The sequence below is a fragment of the Polyergus mexicanus genome, unplaced genomic scaffold (genome assembly GCF_030449975.1).
Source record: "Polyergus mexicanus isolate NDT 795.1 unplaced genomic scaffold, iyPolMexi1.0 SCAF_1, whole genome shotgun sequence".
In the NCBI taxonomy this organism is placed as follows: domain Eukaryota; kingdom Metazoa; phylum Arthropoda; class Insecta; order Hymenoptera; family Formicidae; genus Polyergus; species Polyergus mexicanus.
In genome coordinates, this window is record NW_027223321.1 from 12826104 (window position 1) to 12852339 (window position 26236).

Consider the following 26236-nt stretch of genomic DNA (forward strand, 5'->3'; position numbering starts at 1 on the left):
GCTGTGCTGAGTAAGTGTAAGAACGCAGGAAGTAGTTGAGAGTGGATAATTGTGAAACATTTTTATATAAATATAATATTGTTCGTGTTTATATCTTTAATTAATCGAATTATGGTGTATGGGTGACTTCCCTAATGCCCAAGCAGCCGTAGAAGAAGAAGAAGAAGAAGAATTAATTGAATTGAGAAAATAAATAAATCTTATTTAGAATGGCACAGGAAGTGTTGAGGGAACTAGAAGCCGCAGCGCAAATCGTTTTGGTGAGTCGAGTTATCAAATTTTTTTCTTTATTTTTTTTTGAATAGTTCATTATAACCCTACATGCACATATTCTCTCGAAAAATATAAACAACTTTTGAAATCAATAGAAATTGAGATGTGTATGAAAGTATTCTTAAAAAAAAAAGGAATAAAAATGCCCGTTCTTTATTGATAAACGAAAGAAAGAATATATTGCTCGTTGACTCTTATATTTATATAATGAATATTTCAATAAATACAAATATATAACATTAAATATAAATGCAAATTTATAATATTAACACACGTTGATCTATTATCGGCAAAAAACAATGCTCTCCCTCTCCCTCTATTTCTCTTGTATCCAAAATTATTTATATTTATAAAATTTTGTTTGGGGGTTAAGATACTCTCTCTGTACTATGTGATCTATTTTAGATATTTTCTAACAAAAGAGAAAAAAAAAGCAAAGTGCTAATTTAGAAGCTTTTTAAGACTCAATAGATGATGTACATATAATATATGTCATGCGAAGTAAAACAAAACAACAACTGTCTCTAGAGTATTTGACTCTCGTGTTATGTAATTTCTTATTTCTTATACATTTAAAATTTTAAAAAAGTATAATCTATTCTTAAAAAAAAGAACTTATTAATTACTAAAGCAGTATACAATATTTAATTTGCTTCAACTTGGTAACATTCAAATTTGTCATATATATGTAATGAAATAGAACAATAGTAAACCAATAGTAAACAGCAAAAATAATCATTTTATAAAGAAAAATAGAAATTTAATAAATTATGCGTTAAAATTATATAAATACAAGTATATTTCAGTGTATATAAGTGTGTAATTTTGTGTATGCATGTGTCTATATATCATTATCTTTTGATTATATAAATTGTTTTTTCTTTGTTATTTTTATGTGTTTAAAATTGTACAATATTTACAAATGTAAATAAAATTAATACAAGTTTTTTTTTATTTATCTTACTTTTAGGCACCTCCAAATCTAATTTCAGCAGAGCAACGTCAATCCGCAGAAGCTGTTTTTTTAAATTTTCGAAAAACAAGGTTACCTTATCAGCTGTGTCGTCAAATTTTAGAATTAAGTACTGTAGATTATGTACTATTTGAGACAGCTGGTTTGATAAAGACGGCTCTGATACAAGAATGGCCTACTCTATCAGAGTCTGACATTTCTTCATTGAGACAATATCTGTTACACTATGTCGTAGGCAAACCTACTTTAGCGCCATATGTTAGAGCAAGAATACTTCAAGTTATCGCAATAATAATCAAGAGAGGCAGTGTGGATGACTTTGGCCAAGAGAGAAGACAAATATTGAATGAAGTAGAATCTTTAATTAGAAATGAAGACTTGCCAAAGGTAAATATATTGAAATAAGTACAAAAAAAATAAAGTTGACTTTTTGTATAGGATGCAAAACATAAAAGGAAATGTAAAAAGGACTAATTTCTCATTTGCCAAATTTACAGCGAATTTTGGGGTGCAATATTTTGTCTACGATATTGCAAGAATATGCAACAACTGCTAAATCATCCAATATAGGATTGACATGGGAAGTTCATTTTAAAGAGAAGAAGCAGTTTGAACTAAGCGATATGAAAAAAATTTTCAAGCTTTGTATCGAAGTACTCAATGAATTAATAAAAAAAGACTTCAAGAAATCATTATCCCTTGTAAAGCATTTACTTTCTATTGTGGAAAGTATACTTGTTTGGGGATTTGTTGATGCAAATTATATCCTTTTATTATTAATCTATTTAGAATTAATATAATGTGTGATAAAGAGAGAGATATTAATGGAGGAAGTTTGATATTACACTTTAATTAATTCACACACACACACATATTTCACATTTAATATTAACATGGTCTAGAAATTATAATTAGCTAATAATTGATGCTAATACATTTTCTGTTAAATGTGAGATATGGAGAATATATTATATGTTTATATGTACCTTAACTCCATTGCACTACCTAAAAGATTACTGCATGTGTGCGAAATTTATGATTTCGGAAATAACCCACCACTGAGATTACATACACAATGGCAAGATATAATATTAGACCCAGCAGTATTAGATCTACTGTTTACATTGTACTGGGAAGTACGAAACAATCGGCAACTAACTCATCATGCTATTGTCGTCATGAATTGTCTGGTGCAATTATCAAGCTTACATGGCAGAATCTTCACTACGGAGCAAACAAAACTGCAGTATTTGACAAATTACCTGCAACGATTCTTAAAACTTGTATCAAATATCCATGTTCTCGATCAAGAGGCAAATGGAATTACCAATATTATAAAAAAAATTAATTGTTTCTTTCAAAGCTCATTAAATTCTCTTTCTGGAGATTTATTGAAGTCATTTATGGAACAAATGACAACATTAACATGCTTATTCATAGAAGGTGCCGCACGAGAAGAAATGGTAATTATTGTTGCATGTATATATAATGATCCAAAATAATCCTTGGAGTTTTTTAATAATTGAGTAATTGAAATAATCCGAATTTTAAGTTCAAATGGTTTGGATTTTTGTATAAAAAAAAATACATTATATTGAATATTATACATATTGACAAAAAAGGTTAATATACTATTGTACTGTTTGCAGATTTGTGCTGATGATTGCTTATATCCGGAAGCTGTGGAACGTATATTTGAAACATGGATATGTATTTTATCTACGCCATATATATATCCACCAGATTTTTGTATAAAGAGCTCTGTTCAAATATTTGATAAATATTTGCAATGTCACTTGTCAGGTCCCGATGGTGTGAAACCTGTCAATAGTAAAAATATTAACGAAGAAATAGTAGATATGGAAGAAAATGATAAAGTCAAATTTAAGGAGCAGTTACAAGTAGTTGGTAAATACTCTTGGAAGTTATTTGTGTATTACTCAATCTATGCTAATTAAAACATATTTTATTATGTGGATCTGTGATAATAACATGTTTGATTTAATTGTAGGAAACTTTGGTAGACAAGTGCCAAGTCATTCTTTATTCTTATTAGCGCGATTACTCGAAGCTCGAATACTTAAATTACGGGATAATGTAAATGCATTGATAGCATCAAATGGAGCTGTACCTGAACCTAACCCTATGAATGATTTGTATGAAGATTTGCATTGGCTTGTTTTAATAGCAGGTCATGTTCTTTGTATGGAATCAGAGGGTGAAGCTGCATTAATACCTCTGGAAATTAGGCGAGCTAGTATGGACCAGGTTTGTAAGGAAATTGGCCACAATTTTTTTTATATTTTGAATTAGAACAAAAGTATAATATATTCTTTCCATATTTCAGTCTCGAGGAGGAAATGTTGATGTGAATCATACGTTGGAGTTCTTAGTGTCTTCACAAAATATTCAGTCGAACATAAGCAGTCCTGCAGCTCCGATCGATCGAGTTATTCGATTAATCACGTGCATTTTTCGCTTATGCGCTTTGGAGAAGACTATTATATCGATACATGCAGAGAATGTGCTCAGTCCTGAATTGAGCAGCACGATAATATGGTTTTTACATATATGGTCGCAGAGCTACCTTTTACCGACAGAAGTTTATTATTCCGAGATAAGCACCATAATCTTGCAAGCTTTCGGTGAAGACAGTCCAGGCGCATTGTGGACAATGAATTTTCTTCTGGAAAAAATAATTTGCAATATCAACACCTTTAAAAGTGAACCAGCTGTAATTAAGGAAACTATAAAATTATTAATAACTCTTGTTGAGTCACAAACGAAGTAAGTATAATGCATCTGTAAAAGGCATCTATGCAATAACCGTATTAATAATTTGTTTAGGGACAACAATACTTTCTTTTTCGTACAAATTAATAATTAACGAATTAAATTCTTAATGGAATTTAACTGGAATGGAAAGCCTTCCAGATGGAATCCACGGATTTTGGATTTTGCTAAGATTTTTGCTGAATATTTCGTGGAAAAAAAAAATAGGGAACTTGTGTTGTCTGGTAGGTGCAACATATATTTGCTCACGCGCGGCAAGGATTGATTACAAATTATGAATACATGAAAATAATAAGATTGTTTCAAAACTTACTTTATGTTTAAAATATGTTGACAAAGAGCAATATATATATATATATATATGTAAGGTGCATTATAAAATCTGCATACATCAAAATTCAGGAATATATATTTTGATGAATTTATGTGTGACTACCTCCTTCAACAAAAATTCCACTAGAGACTACTATGTTTTCTATTATTTTGAAATTTTTATCTTAAACTTTTCAATAACTAATTCTTAAATTTTAAGATTTACTTGTAATTAACTTGGAAATTAAGTCATTTATTGTTATTTATACTGTTTGTGTATTGAGATAAAATTCAGCTTGTTAGAAGCCAAAAACCATTTAATGTTAAGCAAATACATAATTGTATTTAGATTACAATAGATGATAATGTTAGAAAAGTTCTTTCCAAATCTCATCAAATAATATCTCTGAAGTATAATGCAAATTTTATAAATATACCTTGTATTTTATATATTGCATTGTATATAATATTTAAGAGGAGGGTACATCAAAGATTGGAATATATACATTTTAACATCAATTCTTATTCAGATTGTAGAATGGAAATTAATTCATTGAAGCATTTAATTAGATTGTATAAATATTAAGTTCATTATAGTTCATATATAGGTTCACTATAGTTACTTTTTGGTTTTAATATTTGATGCAAGTACAATCTTTATATATTATTACACAAATAATATCATCATAATAAATTTCTAAATTTATGAAATGATCTTTTTAAAATTAGATTTACAAGTTTCTTTTTTATTTTTATTATATATTATCTTATTATCATTTTTGAATCAATATGAAATTAATAATTATACACATTTTGTATTCACAAAAATAAAAAAAGGAGTGCCCTAGACAAATTATCGGGTAATTTAAATGCATTGCATTTTTTTACGATTGCTTTAACAATATCAATATTCTTTATGCAATCTTACATTTCGGAATTTTAATTCTTTTGAATTTTAATTGTTTGCACAGAATATATCACATATGCTGTACAATTTGCATAGAGATATATAAAGATGTTTGCTATATATTGCAGAAAATTTAATATATTAAATCTTAATGTGTTAAAGTAATCGTTATAATGTTGATATTTTTGTAGAGAAATAATCTAAAATATAAAATTAATTATTTCAGAGCCTCTTGTGTATTGAAATCTGAACAGTTCAATTATATCATTGAGTTAGCTACGAGAGGACAGTACGATTTTCCGCAGGTTATCAAGAGAGGTTTGATGCACGCGATAGTACAGGCTGGTACAGTGGTGCAAAATACAAGTACAGAACAGTACTATTGGTCACAAACTTTAGAACCTTTGCAAAACAAATGTACGCAATTAATTTCTAGTGATAATTTTATGTCATCTTACCATCAAGAGGAGATTAGGATCCAAATCATAGATATACTGGAATCCTTTATAGGTAAAAAATTTGTTACAGAAATACTTATGTTTAAATTTTTAAGCAATTAATGATATTTTTTATTTAAAATTGGATATATTATATTATTTAAGGTATAGTACATGGTGTACAAGGTCCGACAACAGAACCCGTATATCGATATACTTGTCCTATATTAGTCGAACTTCCAAAATTATTGTCTTTGTATCATAATTATCAAAATATAGTCCAATTGATATTAGAGCTGCTCTGTGAATATACAAGGAATATTTTATTTTATTTGTCAGAGGTAAGTTTCGCGTGCATTAATTTATGTAAGCGATTGATGTGATTAACTTTTACTTTAGTAGTTTTAATCTTAATCTGATATTTTTTATTTTAGGTTGATAGTACACGTGTGTATGAGACTTGTTTGCAAACAATACAGACATATGCTCGCTGCAACAGTTATCGGCTTACTGTAGATTCGACTGCGGAAGAGGACAGTTTCCAAGATATTCTATTACTCATGCAATTATTAACTAATTTATTAAGCAAAGACATACTTAATTTTAATAATACCGAGCAAAATCAGCCTCCATCTACCATGCCTGTAGATGTTTTCTTTTACGGCTTAAATATAATCATGCCTATCATGACAATAGATTTGTTAAAATTTCCATCACTGTGTATACAGTAAGTAAAACTAACTTGCATTGTAGTACATAGTATACACGATAAAAAATATAAAAAATATTATAGTAAAAAAAATAGAGTATATGTATGTATACTAGATATAGTTTTGAATGATTTCGAACAATTTTGATTAAAATAAGTTAAACAATGTAAACAGCTTTTTAAAAAATTTTATTAAGAAACTCAAACACACATTATTTGAGGGATTTTAGACTTTGGATCAGTTTGCTATATTCATTTTGTGACATCTTTATCTTTATTACATTTACATATACATATTTGTGTATATTATTAGTTGCTTTTTTTAAATAGGTATTTCAAAATGATAGCCTTCGTATGCGATATATGCCCTGAGAAAGTTTGTGGCCTATCTACCAAACTGTTGCAGCAGCTTTTAGCTTCGGTGGAATTAGGTTTATACTCATTTGGCCATGAAGTAGCTGTCCTATGCTGTGATACTATTGAAGTCTTAGCCAAGCATATTTATTCGGAATCTGCGAAAGGGCAACCGCGCAATGACATAATGGCACCTTTTATGAATGTGAGTTTTTCAAATCAACTGAAATATAACGTGCGCGTCTTTTTTAAAATAAATTCTGAAATACCAAATTTCATTTTTCAGTTACTGATGAGTCTCATTTTGTCACATCAAATGGATTCAGATTTGATAACGAATGCCAGTATATCTCTTTATTATCTTATATGTTGCTATCAGGAGCAATATCAACAACTTGTACAAAATATTTTATCCACCCAAACAGATCAACAAGTAGCACAGAGATTAGCGAGCGCGTTCACAGCATTAACCGCGAATGTGGAATTAAGTACTGAACGTATTCAAAAAGTGAAGTTTAAGGATAATTTCGATAAATTCATCATTAATGTACAGGGGTTCTTAATGATTAAGTAAAATTAAAAAATTAAAAATGTAAATATAAAAAATAAAATCTATTTAAACAATATACACGTGGATTTAAACATTATTGTCTCCTGAGATACATGGATATTAACTCGTATTTTCGTCGCACGTTTAGAAAAACCATCCTTTCCTTATTTTTATAAAGAACTTATCATAAATGTGTTGAAAACCGATTTGATTCAAAAGTGATTATATTCGAATTAATTTTAAAAAATTGGTTTTTTTTCAAATATATAAAAAATATGTCTCTTAAATTATTATATTTAATAAGAGGTATTCGCGCATCTATGACAGATTTCTCGTCTCAGTTCATTTTTATTCCCGCTATAAGAACAATTAATCGTAAACGTACGACGAGAATATCTAATATTCTTAGAATGGATAATATATCGTGAAGAGAACTTATATTAAGCATATAAGCTTTTTATTGACCGATTTATTACACGTTACCACTTACAGTGAGCCTCTAGCGAAAAATTCGAGTAACCATAATAATATATAATATATTTATAATAAATACTAGTTACAGCGTCGATGCATGTTTCCAATAGCAAACGATTAAACGAAAACATTTTTGTAATGTGAATGTTTAGTGTTATTACTTTATAAACAAAATACATAAACTTACATACTTGGTACAGATCCGCATCATCGTTAGCCTTTCCTTGTACATTTGGCGATGATGATTCTCAACGTTTCACAAAATGCTTAAATTAACATTAAATTTATTTATATATATTTATATAATTTAGTTTGTATATTATGTATATATATAAGCGAACATGTCCTTTCACGCGTTCTTTTACATATTTTCCCTTTCGCACATCTACGTTTTCTCTTGTTTCTTCCCACTCGGAATTCTATCGCATTCTTTCTCTTTTTTTGTTGATCTCGCTTTCTTTCAGTCTTTCATACATACTTTCATTCTCACCTTATCGTTCTTTTCTCTTATATTTTGTCTACTATAATAATAACAATAATTATTAATCTCTCCAACGACTTAAATATGATGTAAACTCCTTCGTAATATGCGTTTTTGCTCTTTTGTTCTCTTTTTTCCCTTTCTTTTTTTCTCCTTTCGTCGTGTGTACCACTTTCTTTTCGGCGTAGTCGATAGAGAGCCTATTATGTTCAACTTATATAATTACGAGTTTAAAATACATTACGGTGTGTTGTTAACAAAATAAAACTATCAAATACTACAACAGCCAGCAAGCGAAAACGATAATAGTGATGGGGCATTACATTCGCGTAAGCCACGATTTGAGAATTGTCGATTCGGGGAGGGAGATCGAGGAAAAAATAAAAAATCGGTCTCGAAATTGAGCGCGTAAGACTAGAATCAAGCGAGTTAAGATTTATAATCATGTTCCGTCAAAATACCGGAGACCTTGATCGGGAAATCTTGCCCTTTGAGAGATATATCAAGGTACACGAAATCGATAGACTACTTCAATAGATTTATAAGAGGGGCAACATTTATAAAAAAAAACGTTTTTTTTTCACATGCAGTAGAATCCGGACAAAGTTCCTCTTTACACCAATATATTAATAATATTTAAACAATAACGTTAATTTTAATAATGACGTATGGCAATAATTGAATTTATATACTGAGTCACACTCCCAAAATAATACTTTGTCGGAATCCTATGTCACACACGTGCTCTCGAGAGAAGCGTTAAAGAGAGTTCTCTCAATATGATTGTAAAATGTATTTCCGATTATGATACACGGATATCTGATATAGAGAGTGGGAACGTACTCTCGCCAGTAATACGGAGGTGGAGTCAAATAAATCGGGTTTCTGCTGCACACGTTGAGTGTGCATCAAGTGTGTATCATATATTTTATAACGGCCACGTCACGAAATGCGCTATTATATATCTAACGTAATACAATATACATCGAATGCCCACCTTTGAATATATTTCGACCTTGGACATCTCGCGCCTATCGTGAATCAATATCAAAGATGTTGAGAGTTCTCCCAGGTGAGAGATGTACAATAGACACATGTATGTAATTATATAACGTTGCACTCCTGTTATCCAAGTTGTCATACGTAAGAGAATTAGTACAAGCCTGTGTGAACAACGTAATCGACTATTTCTATCATCTCATTGCGAGAAAACTATCAATCTCTTAACTATCTTGGATCGTTAAACTTTACAACGTATATTCACTCGTCTTTGGATTCTTTGAAAAGCCAGCAGAAAGCAAATTTCTCTCCTTTTGAGAAAAATAAGATCAAACGGATGAGCACATGGCACTTTTTGTCTCTTTTACATAATTAAATTTTTCTACATTTCTCTAAATTACGAATGAATGAGAATTCGTTCGTAATTTAGAAATTCAACTCGAACCGAAATTGAACATTTCTCGTTAGATAGAATTATCGATTATGTTCATCAACTCTTGCTTGGATCATGCGGAGATAAGTGTCAATCCAAGGATGTATATCACGCTCGCGTGGCGAGCTTTGAGGAGGATTGCTTAAATTCTAAGTAGACATGAAAACACGATGCGTCGGAATGTAGCGTCTATATATCTCCACAGATTAACGTAATTTTATCTCGCTTATTTATATTGCGCGTATATTATTCTCTGCGAGATACGAAATACTTTAATGATGGATTTGTCGTAACTTACATCGTTTCAATACTCAATCATAATACGACTGGAAAATTTCTTATATCGCATCTTGCTTGCTTGCTTGCCGACCTTCTCGCATTTATTCGTGTTTCGAAGAAGTTTGCAATAATATTTTTCTATTTTCCACGGGATATATTACAATTTTTCAAATGGAGATTTTTAGAAAAAAAGTTCCGTAAATACACTGTTATATATCTCTGTTATATATATCTCAAGATATATATATATATAGGATAAAATTACTCTATATCAAAGATTAAAAAAGTGAAAAAAGTCATTTCAAGCCACATTAAAACAGAAAATATTCTATAAACTTTATGCTTCAAGAAGTGGCAATTCTTTCTTTCTCTTTCTCTCTTTGTTCTTGCTTGCTGATTAGCTTTTTGCATTTTAGATGATATTGAAATCTCTTTTCATTCCAATGCAAAATCACATAATCTTATTGCATTGAAGCAATATTATCCCATTTTGCTATATATTGATTCATGATTAAAGCTATTTAAGAAACTCCAATTCGTAGAAAATAAAATCTTCATCGAGCGATGGTCAATCGATTGCGTGTACAACAATAGTACAACTTTTCACGTTGGCAAAATTGATACTTCAGTATCATCATCTAGATTTAATTCGCTTAATCGAATAAATAAAAGAAAACGTGAACAGAGAATGGGAATATAATTCTCATAGAAAATTGCATATTAATGTCTTTTTTTTTTCGTCGTAGATACTCTTCCGAAAGTAGAGTATTAAAAGCGCTCATCAAACTCGCATACGAAATTATCAATACTTTCCCAAATCTCTTCGTTTCGTTCTTTCTTTTTTTTCTCTTTATATTATTTTCTTTCTCTCCCTCTCTTTCTTGCCTTTTTCTCGCATACTTTTTCTTCTTCTTTTACAGTTATATCTATAACGTGTATTCTTTACCTCGTTTTCAGTGATCGTCTTAAGAATACGTTTATTAGGCATAAATGCATTTCAATCCTTCTCACATGTTACATGCGTAAAGGGGTATTACGATAGATTATGTCAAGTAGAAATGAAGTTTCAACGGAAATATTCGCGCGCACAGATCTCTGATCTCATCTCGTCGACGTGAGAAGCATTTCAAATATGAATTCGAAATGTACGGAGAGACGCGGAAATGAATTTTCCGATGTAATACAGTAATCGTACCATAGCAATGGCATTTGCACGCGCGTTTGTAACTTCTTCGAAAGACGAGCACCATTTTTTTTTCGAACTGTAAAAGTGCTAAGGGAACGCTGCGTAAAGTAAAACGTTGATAATACGTTGTCGACCGTAGATTAAAAATCTCAACAGCGCTTAGCTTCCACTCAAGGGTCAATCAAAGACTAGCGGAAATCGAAAGTTACACAAGTCTTGGGACTCTAAGACCGAGTGCGACCAGCACAGCATTTTCTCCGATGCCTTTGCTATTGCACTCGTTACCCCGGCCATAGTATCGGCCACTCACTTGGTCTGATTGCTTGGTTGCTCCAGAGTCGGTGTCAGGCCGATCGGCGCGCCGTTGCTCAAATTCGATGCAGCCGGGCTTTTACGTGCGAGTTTCGACCTAGGAAAGCATATCAAACACATTCTTTATCCATATAATCATCATCCATATAATCCATACATCCATATAATTATCATGTATGTAAAATAATATTGTACTTGCATATTTTTAATTCTCAATAATTAAGATAAAAACAGAAATAGGACAAAACGAGTTCTTGCTTGTTATTTGTACCTAATTTGACCAGCTAGGAGAGGATTAATCGCGTACAGCCAATCGTAGACCTCCTTATCGCCTAAAGTCTGCAATAAGTATCCTCTGTGCTTGGTAACGACGCTATAAACAAAAACAGACGTTTTAAAATATCAATTATTGTACATAATTGTATATATATTCATCTTTCTACAGTTTTCCGCAAACAGTTTACCTGAACGTATTCGGCACTTTCACCATAGCCAGCTGATCCTCGGAGTATTCAACTTGAGCCGTGGCTAAATTAATTAGCGCCCTTTCGACAGGATCCTTTTCTTCTCGGAAAATGAGAACATACGGTCGACGAACAGCCTAAAGCAACGAAAAGAAAAAAGATATAATATTATTAGATCTTGTCACACAGATACACATATACACAGACAAGAGAACATAAGTTTAATGACGACGAACGTACCACCCAGCGTTTTTTCCAACCATTGGTCTTGTGCTCGAGAACATTCAAGTAGCCCTTTCGCGCGATGACTGGGCTAATGCGTATTTCTTCCACTTCCGGTACATATAGTACCAAGTTCTCCTTTGATGGTGAAGACGATCCCAGCGGTGGTGGTGCAACGGTGCATGTTTGATTGGCCGACTCGCTCGCCAATATACTCTCCTGGAGCTCTTGCAATCTAGCCCTCTCCGGCGAACTTAACCTAAGAAGGCACGACTTAGACCTGCTCCATACTATTATATCAGTAGCCTGCAAGTAACACCTCCAGCATAACCCTGAGCCAATCGTGCTGACGGTTATCAATCTCAGCACGTTGAGACGACTCGAGCGTCTCGAATGCCAACGCGTTGAAATGAATGCGAAAGCGTAAATATTTCAGAACCTGTATCGCTTTAAAGAAGCGCGACATAATTTGTAGCGAGTCAAACTAATGCGTTATGGATCACACACATTATACAGTAATAATAGAAGTGTAGCCAAGTGTTATTTTTTTTTATCACTCAAAACACTCGGTGTTTTCATCTATATTTGATATATTTATGTAGAATATATTGGATCAAAATTGTAAAATTGGTAATGAACGAATTGAGTATTATTGTTTTGTTTCAACTTTCAGAGATATAACATTATTTATCTTGTCCTAAAGAGAAACGATGAAGCAAAGCGTAGACCGCTACAACCGCTATTAACAGGAGCACTCATGAGGCATGCAGGAAGGGTTACCTGCTTCAAGAAATCGCTAATTCTCGCATATACTGACTCTTGAGACGAGGACGATATGACCGAGGACATCATAGACGCGGATAGATCGGTTATGGTGTCCTCCCCAGGTGAAACATCAGCAAGTAATATCGGTTCCTTGCTCGGGATTCTTCCTTGGATAAGTTTAATATACTTGATCGCCAATTCGCGCTCCCTCTCGGTCATTTCCCAGGGTTCATAAACGTCTTTACTGGTCGAGCGTTTCAGCTTTACCGGACTGGCATGTGGTTCGTTTGTAGCTTTTGCCACCATGTTACATACGTCCTGAGATAATATCAGAGAAATATACATATACAGTATCACGTATATTTTTATAAACATAAGATATATACAGCTACCTTTTCGCTCTTCGTGAAATCGTGCAGAGGTTTATTGCAGAAAGATAGTTTGTCGATGCCGAGTTTCTCCCGCAACAACAATGTGTGCCGTACTCTCTCCACTTCCTCTAGCCTCGTCAATTTTTCGAGTTCCCACTGATGATCAAATATGAGACTGTCTCCGCGCGGCCTCCATCCGTGTAGATTCTCCTCGCCTCTGACATACGTGGAACTCGTGTCCAAAACGCGACGTTGACGTCTTTGAACTCCTACAAATAAATAGGGAAGGAAAAGGGATGGGTATCGAGTAAAAGAGAGAGAGAGAGAGAGAGAGAGAGAGAGAGAGAGAGAGAGAGAGAGAGAGAGAGAGAGAGAGAGAGAGAGAGAGAGAGAGAGAGAGAGAGAGGGAGGGAAGAGCCAAAAGTATGAGAAAATATAAAACATCTATCACATTCATAAAAAAATATTTTAAGGATCTTTGCTATATTAAAAGATAGTAAGTTGCTTATAGTGCATATTGTCATATTAAATTAATATCTATAGAACTAGAATAATCAAACTTCTATAATATTGGAACATTGTTTCTTCTTTTCCAAACTAGAGAATGATATCGAAGAAAATAATATATATTTTGGATTTCAAGGATTAAAATTATGTTTTTTACGAACATTAAATATATCCAAGATATATCTTTTAGATATGTATATATATATATATATATATTTAAATAAAGAGCATATAAATGTCTGTAAAGGAAATAAAATATATAAGTTGAAATAAGATTTCTATCTTAATGTATGATATTAAATGAAATATGGGACTACACTATGGTTAGACATGACAAACCTGGGCTACCTGCTTCCGAAGAACGGCGTAGCACTAGTTCGTAGACGCCGCTGAGTCGATTCGCTTCTTGATTGCGATAGCTGCCGCTAAATAGGTGTTTAAGGGAACGCGGGCCGACTCTTGCGTCCCTTCCATAGATGATCATGCTCAGATCCTTCGTGATAATCGCAGGTCTTCCACAGTTCTCCAACTAAATCGATAGACGTAAGAAAGAGATAACATCTTTAAAAAATATTTCTGAAAACAATTTAAAAATATATCTTTGATACGTACTTCAAGATATGCGGAAATGGTCATAAAGATTTGTTCTCCGTAAGATGTGACTCGATTAAGTAGAGCTGAATTGTGCAGGGAACTATCCCAGGCTGCTTCGAATCTGAACATAGTACGATCGTCACCGGGAATCTCGAGATATTCACCGGGAAACAGACCCAACGAAAGTACAGATGAGTCGTTATCCTCTTCCTCGGGTTCCGGGGTATTTCGGATACGGCCAACCACAAGCTCGCGCACATCCTTCCATCTCAATTCGGAAGCCGGTTCGTGCACAATAGTGATTCGTATACGTCGCTGTATACCCTGGTGAAGCAGAAACAATCCCCGACATGGCAGATCGTCGCTGTGGTCTACCACCGACGGCACATACTCGCCGTTTGGCGCCAATTCGCAGATCTCGAACCACACTAACACATCGTACTTGGCGTGCACATGAGACGTGCTGGGAGACGGCAGAACGCTGCCGAATTTCGGCGAACGAACTGGTTGACTGATTGGTATGGAAGGCGGAAGCATTCTTTTCGGTGGTTGTCGTACGCTGCTATGTGAATGCACACAATATATACTTATATGAGAAATGTTCTTACAAATAAAATATGTAATAGAATTAGAACATTTATACGATTAACACTCACTATTCTAACTTCGCGTCCTTGTGTAACGGATGTTGTTGATAATGACCAAATACTTCGAAGACAATAGGTTGTGTCTTCAGATACTCTAAGAAGGATTTAGTGACTGTGACTGTAATCTGTATATATAAAAAAAAATATTACACAATCTAATTCGGTTAAAACTCTATTAATCTAAAACAAGACCGTTTTTTCGACGACACTTACGTTTTGTACGTGATAAAATCCAGGCGGATTGCCTTTGCCTGTATTCTTTACCGGCTCTGTCGAGAAAGCTTCGTCGTGTCGATGTAGGAAGCTGCAAAAATAAGTGCATTGCAATGTATTTACATATATCATGTTTAAAATAAGCTGAAATACAGACGCGTACTTACTTGAATTGACAGAAAATGTCAGCATACTCTGTAGAAATACCCATAGCTTGTAGGACTGTTACTCTAAAAGTGAATTCCACACCAGATTGCAAATGATCCGGCAAATCCTCCTCCTTCATATCGCTCGAAACCGAGCTGTCGCCTCTGCCACTATCAGCATCCCCTATATCGTCCTCGTCTTTCATGTCCTTCTGATTAATTTCGTTGTGTCCCTCGACCATGCGCTCCTCGTGCAGTACGATTTGCCGATTCTTCTCCAGAGTTTGAGCCAAAAGAGTGTTGCGTTTATTGTGCTTGTGTCCGCCAAACAGGTCGTCCTCGAAAGAGATTCGTGCTGATTGTCTGACGCCACTCGAGTATTCGCTATTTTCCTCTTCTGGAAGAAAGATTCCTTATGTATGTCTTATATATATACGATAAATATATGAAATATAATGACACGGCTACGGATTACGTACCAACTACGGCTTGTACAGCGACTCGCAAGTAACCCTTAACGTCGCCCTTCTCGTTTACGATAGCTACTTTGTGAATCAATGGCACCGGATACATGAGATTGCTCAAATACACGAAGGCTCTAAAATTAAATATAGAATCATATTAGTATTGTAGCGATTGAAAAAAATACAAAAAAAACAGAAAGTGGTATTTTACAACCTAATTAAGATTGGAAAATAACGTGTTACAAATTTCGTCTTTAACAAAACACTTGAATATACTTAGTTTTCTTTATTTATTGAGATTCAAAATTATTACCAAATTTATTATACTCATCATATCAATATTTTATTATATTTTATTATATTTTAATATAAAAAAAATGTTTAAAAACTAATTTTAAAAAGTAAATTTTATATATTTTACATATATGTATATATTGGTTTTGTAATAATGTTAAAAAAATAAATGAAAATTAATTCGTCATTTTTTGAATAGCGATAACGAATCACTTTTATAAAGTAAATTTAATTAATATTCTGATACACTAATTATATTCGTTTACCTGCCAACCATGCGGAACCACGGAAATCGATCATAAAACGGATCACCTCCCGTGATGGATTCAATATTGAAATCGGGAGATGTGGGCGAGAGCTCGGCTTCGTTGTGATACATCTCGCGCATGAGCTCCAATCTTTGTCTGAAAAACAGAGAAGATTATTATCTACTACAAATTCCATATAAGATATAATTATGTGAATGTGATCAGTGTATTAAATCATCAAAACGTGTCACTTCATCAAAAATTTCTTCACGTCAATTTTTTCAAGTATTCTTTAGGATTTAACTCTCTCTTTCTTGGCCTTTTCATATATATATATATATATATATATATATATATATATATATATATATATATATATATATATACTTATACTTATATATAAAGATATAAATATTTTATCGGAACATTGTTAACGATGAGAATAATACTCGTTTAGTTATGATAGTTTAAACAATTTTTTTCAATGAAATTATTTAATATTATTTAACAATTATAAGAGTGTTACATAATTGATAAAAAAATATTAAAATATATATAAACATATATTTGTTATAAAATATGGAATTTTAGAATTTTTTTTTCACGTCTGTTTGACGTTATTTTTTTTCATTGCTTTTTTAATAGAGCTGTATCGAATATACACGTGCATAATAAAGTTGAAAAGCGAAATGGTGAGGACACGAGCTCAGCGAAAGATAATAAAGAAGATGTGTTTGTGTTTGAGACAGACGTGCATAGAATGTGAAAAGACTTTCTTCTCACATTCAGACATAGAAATGTTCTTTACAGCAGCAGAAGCGGTGCTGCGTATAATAAACGCGATGGCGTAAATTTTTGCGGAGGAGAAGGGGAGGGAGCTCATATATATCTATTCGATCCGATTCATCACGTTACGCTACGAAATGAAAACAAACCATGCAGAGTCGTCGATAACGTTCGCGAACTCCAAGTGCAAAGTCCGACTTCGTTTCTTGTACCGGCGAGCATCGCGTTGCCATATCGAGAAAGCCTCTCAAGACAGAAAAGAGCGAAAAAACGACAAAAAACGCACGGCGATAAAACGCACGACTCTTGCGGCCAGTAATGAAAAGTTCTTCGAGGCCGGGCGTAAAGCGTGTTAATGGCGATAAGAGGAGAGCCTCGCGCACCAACCTCGAAGGCAAAAGATTTGCGAGCGAGAACTTCGGATTAGAGTAGACTGTAAGGCATTGGAAAATATCCTCTTTGGCCTCCGGAGTGCTGGGGCTCGAGTCCTCGTTGTACACGTGTCGCATCAACTCCAAGCGCTGTCTACAAGTCAACATGTATTACTTCGCTGTGCGTCCTTTTGTATGCGCTTTCTATTCGAATATCGAATCGATCTAACAGAGATAAGCCGCGATTTTACTTGAGTAACAGATGTAACTTTAAGCATCTTAGATGCGTGATACGCCTGGAAGAATTTTTGATCATCTCGCGATAATACGAATATTGTCATAAAATTGTTTAATTTCTGTATTAATATAGTTTCCGACACGAGTAGGTAATGTTCAAGACATAGTTTTCATTAAGCACGCAAAAAGTGCATTCGTGCATTAATAACGAAGCAAAAGAGACTGTCAAACGCTTCGCACGAAGAGGTCTTATCCCGTTTAAGAAAGTAATAATTGCACGATAATTGTAAAACATGCTGGATGTACAAATTTAATGATAATATATGTATAATGCAATTATAATTTAATTATAAAATTATTTAATAGAATATTGTTAACTTCTTCAAAAGATGATTAATTATGATAGACTTATTTCTTATACGTATAAAATATGTGCGTTTTACTTGTACTCCTTCTTCCCTCAGTACAAATGTTCTATTAATTCAAGAAGCTATAGTAAAATATAAAATAAATATATAAAGCAAACCTTAGCTTGTCTAATGTCCAGTAATGTGTAGCACCATTCTTCGTATCCTGGACTTCAACAGCAACGATCGTGCGTGGGAACGGCCTTTCATCCTCATCTTCGTCATCCATAACGGGTAAAAGATCAGGAGGTAGCGGCGAGTAAAGAGTGTCCGTGAGTAAAGTAAATTGGAATTGAACCTAAAAGAGAGACAATTAATGTAGCAAGATCCATTACGCAAAAAATAAAAAATTCTTTTTCATAGGTATTCTCTTTTGAAAAATACAGATTTAACGACACCAAGAAGTGCGTTGTAAAATGCGTACATACGCATAGATTACGCGCAGATCATACACGTAAACGTAAGTTTTGTTATTCATCGGGAATATGCGGGAAAAATTTATATCCGAAAGTGTACGAGGATACATTAATGCAGAAGCCAAAAATACTAGTAAAAAAAAGTCGTGCTAAAGTTTTTCATTATATGTCCGCGACTGTACCTTCTTTTTTAGTTCAACAGATATGGCATTAGCCTCTTTAAGGAATATCGCGTTGCCCCAAAGATCGTCCCGTAAACTCGTAAATTGATGATATTTCCATTTGCGGAAGGCCCAAGCGGCCAGTTGAAATTCTCTCTCGGTCCAGTTGCTCTCTGCGTCAAACAATGGGTTGACTGAAATGCAAGCCATTACCAGGCAAAACAGTCAGAGAAAAGCTAAGCATTTCATATAAAATAATACCAATTTTACTTTGTTAAAAGAATATGCTACATCCTATTAACAAATGGGTAGGTTCCATCGCATGGAGTAAACCTTCATAAGTCAACGGTATGATAATTTAAAAAAAAAAAAAAAAAAAAAAAAAAAAAAAAAAAAAAAAAAACATTCGGAATATTACACGTATTAGGTAAGAGAATGCCCCCAATCGATCGGGCATAGCTATATCAAAATATTCAGATATTCGAAAAGCGATTATATTTTCCATACTCACCAAAAATGTCTTCTTCGATGTTATTGAAGTCTTCCGGCGTGTAACTGCTGTACATAGACATTGTCATACTTTGTTCCTCCACCTGTCTTTGCAATGCGTCTATCCGCGCTTCGTAACTCTATTTATAGAAACAATCATCAATTGCAATAATATATATATATGAATTGAAAAAAGATCACGTATGTATTTGTATGCGCACCTTTCGTTGCTCTTCAAACAGCTGATCAGCTTCTTCTTTTTCTTTACGGAATTGTTCCTCCAATACAAGCAATCTCTTTTCCATTTCAGCCTTTAGATCGATACCCTGTTTTTCTAACAGCTCAACCTGCGCAAAGTCCCAGTCTGCGACTGGTTCATTGTTACCAGGAGTTTCCGCTGGTGATCCGTTCGCTATTCGTTCGCGTACTGTATAATTAACGAAAAAATACATGATATTTCACTCACACATTTTCTCTAGTAAATATCGTTAATTTTTTAAATCACACATATTTTAAATATTACAGACGCTTTATGGTACCTTGATCAGGATGATTAAATCGAAAAACGTGGCTTTTTCCCAGGATAACACGCGAACCAGTCGTTAGAACAAGAGGTTCGGTCACTTCGCGGCCATTGACATAGATCAAAGCTCCTTTCTTTGGAATGAGAGTTATGATGCCCTCATGGTTTTCGAAAACGCAGTGCTCGCTGAGTATGTGCGGGCCACATAGCTGAATATCCTGGGGTATAATCGCCTCTGCGCTACCGATGCGCGTGAATCCATCCTTGATATAATAGATCAGACATTCCGACATGAGAGGATCCTCGTTCAGATTTACCAAGTGCGGTGTCTTCTTCGGCGAGAATACACCCACTGTAACGCCATCCTCTTTTACAGCGACTCCCATCTCGGCGAATACCGCTTCGCGTTGCAGGCGAATCGATTCGGTTCGTTTCAATTTCTCTTCCCACGTTTCGTTCAATTCTGAAATAAAAGTAGAATTGGTTAGATATTACGACGACTTATTAATCTCTATGCATCACATATATTACGAGATAAAAATAACAAAAGTATACATTAGAATAATCTCAATTACCTGCGATCAATTTTTCAGACGCTTGCAATTGATCAACTGCCTCTTCGGCGATAGTAGACGTAGTATGGGAGGGAATCCTCGACCGAGTTTCTTTAGTATCTTCTTCATTTCGCTTGTTCGTTTTGATAATTTCATCCCCTGCAAAATAAGAATCATCAAGAGGCGAGGAAATGCAATAATACTTAAAATAACAAGCCTGCGTCGGAGTCGGTATCGTGTGTGTCGTAATGTAAACATCAAAAGCCATAATTAAAGCAGTGGCGTAGATGAAGAGACATATTTCAGAAGCTGTAGAGTTGCTAATTAATTAACCCTTTTCAAGCTTTGGAGATACAATTCGAATAAATTGTGGTGTTTTACAAAGCACCGATATGATCTAAATGTATGTAATTTAATGTGTATAGCCGTTCGATATCTATTGTATGTATATTTTCGGTTATAAATTTGATCAATTTTTTTTTAATCTTTATGTATTATTTTTATATATTTTTTTCTTCTATAACATTTTATTTTTGTTTTATTTATTCAATAATTCACATATTCTTATTATTTTTTTTTCATTTTTCTTGCAAATAGAAACATAATTAATCATCGATTTACACAGCATTGATCGACTTAATTTCATTTAAACCTTGGAAAAAAATTGTCGCGAGTTGTTAATTGCACTGGACATAAGGGAGGGAAGCACAATCGCAATAGGTATTAACAGGACAGATACGTACATTAAATGAAGATAAAAAGAATTCGTGAAGCAAATGTATAAAAGAGGAAATTGACATATATATATGTACCATTGATAAATATATTTTGCGCTTGACAGTAAAACACGAACGAAAGAAAAATAATAAAATGTCTACGAAAGAGGCGCAAAAGAGATGGACGATGCCTGTCTTGGCTGTATTCTTTGCTGTTGTATGAATTGTTAGCATTTTTACTTACTAGATTCTTTCTTTTCGTACGTAACTTTGCCATCTGGCCCTATGTCGAGCGTAAGGGGAAACAAAGAAAAAAATACTATGTGAATGGATTGCCTCTGTCGCGCGCTATGCAATGACAATTTATTTATAGCAATCAAGAATTCTGGTAGTTTTATATAATATGTATGTTAATTCCTGTGAGAGCAATATTGCTATATAATATATATCTAAATCGTAGAAAACACGATCGACAATATTAGCATAATAGATAAAATAAGAATCATATATTTATGACGATATTAATTATACATAATGCACATATCCTACGAATTTATTAAGAGATTCTAATTAGGGGATTATTAGCATTTAATTATCAAGTTATATTCAGTCTGTCCTCGTCTCGTATGCTTTTAATAATAAAAAGCTTTTTGTACATATAATCCAATTTTTATATTAATTTCTAAAGATTTACTAAAAGAAATATTTCTACCTTCTTGTACGTCGATGCCTTCTTGTTTTAGAAGTTCCCGAAGTTTCTGTATTTCTTCTTTGAGTTCTCTGATAAGTCTGGCATTCGCGTCTTCATTAACCACGGCCTTGCACACGATTTGTTTCGCTCTGTCCGCATATCTATGAATAAAACGAAAGTCTTTTAGATCTAAATAATTAATTTTAATTCAAACTTTGGAAGATCAAAACTTAATTCAAAAAATATATAACAAATAATGAAAATCTCTTACCGTAAGGTCGAGAGTGTTTCATCGTAATTGATGTCAGCAGGACTAATTGCTGCGATCATAGCAGTTTTCGAATTTCCGCCCAAATTCTCCCGTAATAACCACGTTAAAACCGAATCTCTGTATGGTATGAAATCGGCTTTCTTCTTCTTTTTCGTTGCCTATAAAGAAAGAAAAATTCATATAAAAAAAAAACAATTATATATTATTTGTATAATTAATTTATTCTCGAAACTCTAATCTTAATTTCAATAAACTTACCGCCTAATAATCCACGAGAAAGCAGCAAATAAATGCGTAAAAAATATCAACACACAATATCGGTACTTAATATAATGTCAAAATTTGAAGATATAATACTTACAATCTCTGCCAGGGCACTAATAACTTTTCCGAGAGTTGTCAGACTCTTGTTAATGTTAGCCCCTTCCTTTAGTCGTGTGCCTTTCGCGCCCGTCGAATCGGCTCTCTCGGATCCAGCCAGATCAACCAACGATATTTTACTAACTTTCTCTGTCATCAAACCGGTGGCGCAGTCCTGCTGCTGTTGTGTAAAGAATATAGTGAAAACAGCGTGCGATCTGCTGGATGTTTCGTTCATGTTTGTTGCTGCGACAGTCCTGCAATGATTGCAGTATAATTTCCACAACAATGTATTGTAGAGCATGTTACAGAAAGAATTTATATATATGACTAGTTTGTGTATATGTGTAAACTAACCTGGCCTTGTTACCCTCGTCTATGAGATCGTGAATATCTTCGTATGACAATACGGCTAATTTAGAAAGATCTTCGACATAAGGTCCGTAGAGAGGATGTTCTCTTACTCGAAGATTCCCTCTGTTTTTCGGATTCAATAAATCACGCACCCTCTCGCAATAGATTTCCATATAACTCACTTCTACCGAATACTTCAAACGCTCATTAGACGTATAGCTGATTTTCCTAAACAGATCCTTGCAAATCTGTGGTATTATTCCCTCCTGTCCATCTTCCTGCTTACCCATCATTGTATAAGATTTACCGGCGCCAGTTTGGCCGTATGCAAAAATGCAAACGTTATAGCCTGTATAGCAAAATAAAACAAATTGCACAACATCTATAGTAAAATGTACAAATTAATCTTGGTCAATTCTTTTTTTGAAATAATTATATTTGATTTCAATAAATTTTATTTGAAAGATAATGTTAAAGTGCTATTCATTGATAACATATGATGATATTTACAGTTTATGTTTACAGTCTCATACAAACACTATTACATTATTCATATGTTTCTAAATACTTTGCTCAGATACTTTTTTTAATGAATTGTTAAAAGAAAAGATTTTGAAACTTTCCACATAATCTGTTAACTAATATCTACCTTCAAAAGCGTGTTCCAACATTTCTTCTCCGATATCCTTGTAAACCATGAGCTGAGATGAATAGTTATCATCGTTTGGCTGCACAAATATGAGAAATCATCATGAAATAAATATAATAATATCACCTTAATATCTCTCATTAAAATTAAAAAAGATACACGTACATCCATAGAAAAGTAGGAATAATCATAATTGAAGCTTTTGACAGCTTCTTTGCTTCCCGGTGTGGCTTTAGGATTCACAATAGCTGCAACGTAAAAATAGCGGATGTAGCATATATTATATAGCGTAACTTTATGCACTGCCGGTTTAAATTACAAGTCAACTTACAAGTAGTGCTCCCCGTCATATCTATAATACATTGTGCCTGACGACTGATTTCGCGATGGTTGAAGGGGCGTACCCTCACCGCCACCTTAACCGACGACATTTTTCTTATTTTTCTTTAACTTAACGTCGGATAAAGCCGGCGGCGGTGCTGGCAATAATTTCCTCTTGCTAGACTCTCTGCAAGAAAATTTTATTTCGATTATTGTAATATCATCGTCAAATTTATTAATGCCATTCTATTATTAAATCTATTAATAGCATAGCTGGTAAATTTTTTAATCATCTTACGAGTCATCTAAGAAGAAAAATCTTCTTGCAAGTAAAAGGTCAATTGAAAATTCATAAATATTTAATTTTAATCAACGTTTTTGCAGTTATTGATTTATCTTAAATAATTGAAATATTATTTTATCTTAAACAACTGCATTATTTCAATAGAACATTATTTAATAGAAGTAAACGATCGGAAAGCAGTTATGGAATTTAGTCTTCAAAAATATAAAACTCAAAAATATTAAACAAATGACAAATTTCTATTTACGAATTATAGAATGCAAAAGATCAGATAAAATCCGATCAGATACAGTAATAAACCAGTAAAATGTAATAACAATTCTTACATTTACAAATGCAAGCATAGTACGGGTCATTGATCCGTACAGAAATACATAGATTTTATCGGATACCGGAGAATAATTAATTAGTATCGTAATCGCGCGCGTGCGTAATCTGTGAAAAGCTGAAGAAGTCATATCATGCGGAAAATAAGATTATTAACTTGTGGATATTTGAAGAAAGTAAATATAAATTCCTTGAGAAAAAGAAAGAATACTTTACATAAATCCATTTTCAAATATCAAATTATTTTCTTCAATTCTCACAATTAAATCTCTTAAATATTATTGTTATATAAGAAAGAATTAATAAAAGCACAGAAACATGTATAATTATGCATACAAATGAATTTCATTTGTAATGAATTATGGTATTTTCTTAAAAATTCTCACCGGCAGAGCTTTTAGATTTATTTAACATTTATTTAATATTTGCACTATTCACGAAAATCAATCCTCTTATATATATATATACTACATTTTATTTTACTTTGTTACTTTTTTAAAGAAAAAAAAATTTAGATTTATTTTTTGATTTATCTTTCATTAAAATATGTGTAATGTCTTCTTATACATTTTCACGACAAATGAGATATGTAAAAAAAAAAAATTATTTTATGAAACGATACGTGATAAAGTAATGGAGAGAAAAATGTTTCACAAAAAAAGATATTTTAATTACTATTAATAAAAAAGAAATGTATGTCGCGTCAATAATCAATTAAACATGTTACAAGGCATATTTTTCATCGGCATAATGAAAAATATATTGAAATAAAAGTTGAAGGAACTCTGATTTCAATTTAGCAGCTCCTGCCTTTTGTCGTGAGTTCACGTCAAATATGTATCTGAAGTGACATGTGTAGATTCTACCAGGATGTAAGAGGCTCGCGGTTGTACGATGCGTACGGGGAAGAACTACGGGAATGTTCGACGTCACCACATTTCAAAAAGACATCCCTTCTGCGAGGCCATCCTCGTAATTGACGTACAAAAAACACCATCACGGCAGCGGTGTGATCGATACGACGGCGTCCGAGTAGTGTTCGCGGAGGAAGGTCCGGAAGGGGCGGAGGCGAGGAACAGCGTATATGTGGATTTTTACGATCGATCGTCTACTCTACACGTTTGAAGGATACGTGGTCGGGTCTTACCTTCGGGAAGGGCGCCGTTCGTCTCTCGTCTCTCGGCGAGAAGACAAATAAGATGCGGACTGTGAGAGGAGCCTCGCGAAATGACCTCGCGAGGAAGGGTGACTCTCTCGGGCCAAGAGTCGCGGCGCGATGCCTCACAATTGATTCACTATACGTCACTACGTCAGCCATCCGCTGGACGATCCGTGATCCACGAAACCCCCGTAAGCGGACATTATAACGCGTGTAAATCCGCGCACGCATATACACCCCCCCCTATGAATTACAGCTTGCCTGCCTGCCTGTCTATCTATCTGTCTGCCGAGCGAACTTTGGTGAATTTGCTTCTCCGCTGTTGCAACGCCACCCCCGTTTTTACCCCGTTGTGGCGTATACTGACGACGTATACCGCGAGCGCCTGCGTGCTGCCCCGTCGTCGTCGGGGACACGGACTCGTGTCTAGAGTAGGGATACTTAAGTTTAGTAGGGTACTAATACTTCTGCTTCCCTTTAGTATCAAACTAGTGTCAGTATCGATATTTTTCTCGATATTTACAGGAAAATTCTTTTAGCATTTTAATTAATAGCTATAAAAGCAATTGATATGTTTTCTTTTTCGCTCTCCTTCTCTAAAATACGATAATATTATCTTCTTGTAGTATTGATGCCTATTTGCGCGAAGAAATACTATTCTTAAGATATAAATCACGATTATAAAATGAGTTTTACAACTGAATTAAAAAGCGTCTTCTTCTTTTATTTACAT

The 26236-nt window shown here is 33.6% G+C and overlaps 2 protein-coding genes across 13 annotated transcripts in view; one reads left to right on the top strand and one right to left on the bottom strand.

Moving 5' to 3' along the window:
* On the top strand, positions 1-7366 carry LOC138936008 (exportin-4). Its single transcript, XM_070301036.1, has 12 exons — positions 1-260; positions 1244-1633; positions 1744-2008; positions 2249-2709; positions 2896-3154; positions 3258-3514; positions 3594-4033; positions 5485-5768; positions 5861-6036; positions 6130-6422; positions 6735-6963; positions 7045-7366. The coding sequence occupies exons 1-12, from the start codon at positions 210-212 to the stop codon at positions 7330-7332; spliced, it is 3393 nt and encodes a 1130-aa protein (XP_070157137.1). The 5' UTR covers positions 1-209; the 3' UTR covers positions 7333-7366.
* The window catches only part of Unc-104 (kinesin family member unc-104), a 26422-nt gene continuing 7206 nt past the window's right edge, over positions 7021-26236 (bottom strand). For 4 of the 12 annotated variants that reach the window (XM_070300966.1, XM_070300930.1, XM_070300948.1 and 1 more), the window contains 28 exons: positions 23724-23900; positions 23558-23640; positions 23393-23471; positions 22747-23092; positions 22391-22646; positions 22030-22187; positions 21780-21919; positions 21312-21350; positions 20373-20510; positions 19814-20260; positions 19496-19701; positions 19297-19414; positions 18807-18979; positions 18328-18506; positions 17581-17718; positions 16426-16563; positions 15881-15999; positions 15423-15798; positions 15256-15346; positions 15052-15167; positions 14414-14957; positions 14141-14330; positions 13316-13563; positions 12976-13241; positions 12177-12417; positions 11937-12073; positions 11744-11845; positions 7022-11569 (listed from right to left, as the gene is read on the bottom strand). In XM_070300966.1, coding sequence (XP_070157067.1) covers positions 11467-11569; positions 11744-11845; positions 11937-12073; positions 12177-12417; positions 12976-13241; positions 13316-13563; positions 14141-14330; positions 14414-14957; positions 15052-15167; positions 15256-15346; positions 15423-15798; positions 15881-15999; positions 16426-16563; positions 17581-17718; positions 18328-18506; positions 18807-18979; positions 19297-19414; positions 19496-19701; positions 19814-20260; positions 20373-20510; positions 21312-21350; positions 21780-21919; positions 22030-22187; positions 22391-22646; positions 22747-23092; positions 23393-23471; positions 23558-23640; positions 23724-23823 — 5271 coding nt within the window. In that variant the 5' untranslated portion in view covers positions 23824-23900 and the 3' untranslated portion in view covers positions 7022-11466. Of the gene's footprint in view, positions 11570-11743; positions 11846-11936; positions 12074-12176; positions 12418-12975; positions 13242-13315; positions 13564-14140; positions 14331-14413; positions 14958-15051; positions 15168-15255; positions 15347-15422; positions 15799-15880; positions 16000-16425; positions 16564-17580; positions 17719-18327; positions 18507-18806; positions 18980-19296; positions 19415-19495; positions 19702-19813; positions 20261-20372; positions 20511-21311; positions 21351-21779; positions 21920-22029; positions 22188-22390; positions 22647-22746; positions 23093-23392; positions 23472-23557; positions 23641-23723; positions 23901-25491; positions 25857-26236 lie in introns of those variants that run through there. The other 8 variants (XM_070300956.1, XM_070300999.1, XM_070300983.1 and 5 more) reach the window with 8 other exon arrangements.

Bases quoted from the DNA above. Each gene is read 5' to 3' on its own strand.
- LOC138936008 (XM_070301036.1), top strand. From the start codon at position 210: ATGGCACAGGAAGTGTTGAGGGAACTAGAAGCCGCAGCGCAAATCGTT. The intron at 2,009-2,248 runs ATATCCTTTTAT...ACTCCATTGCAC, and splicing joins GGGATTTGTTGATGCAAATT to TACCTAAAAGATTACTGCAT. The intron at 2,710-2,895 runs GTAATTATTGTT...TACTGTTTGCAG, and splicing joins GTGCCGCACGAGAAGAAATG to ATTTGTGCTGATGATTGCTT.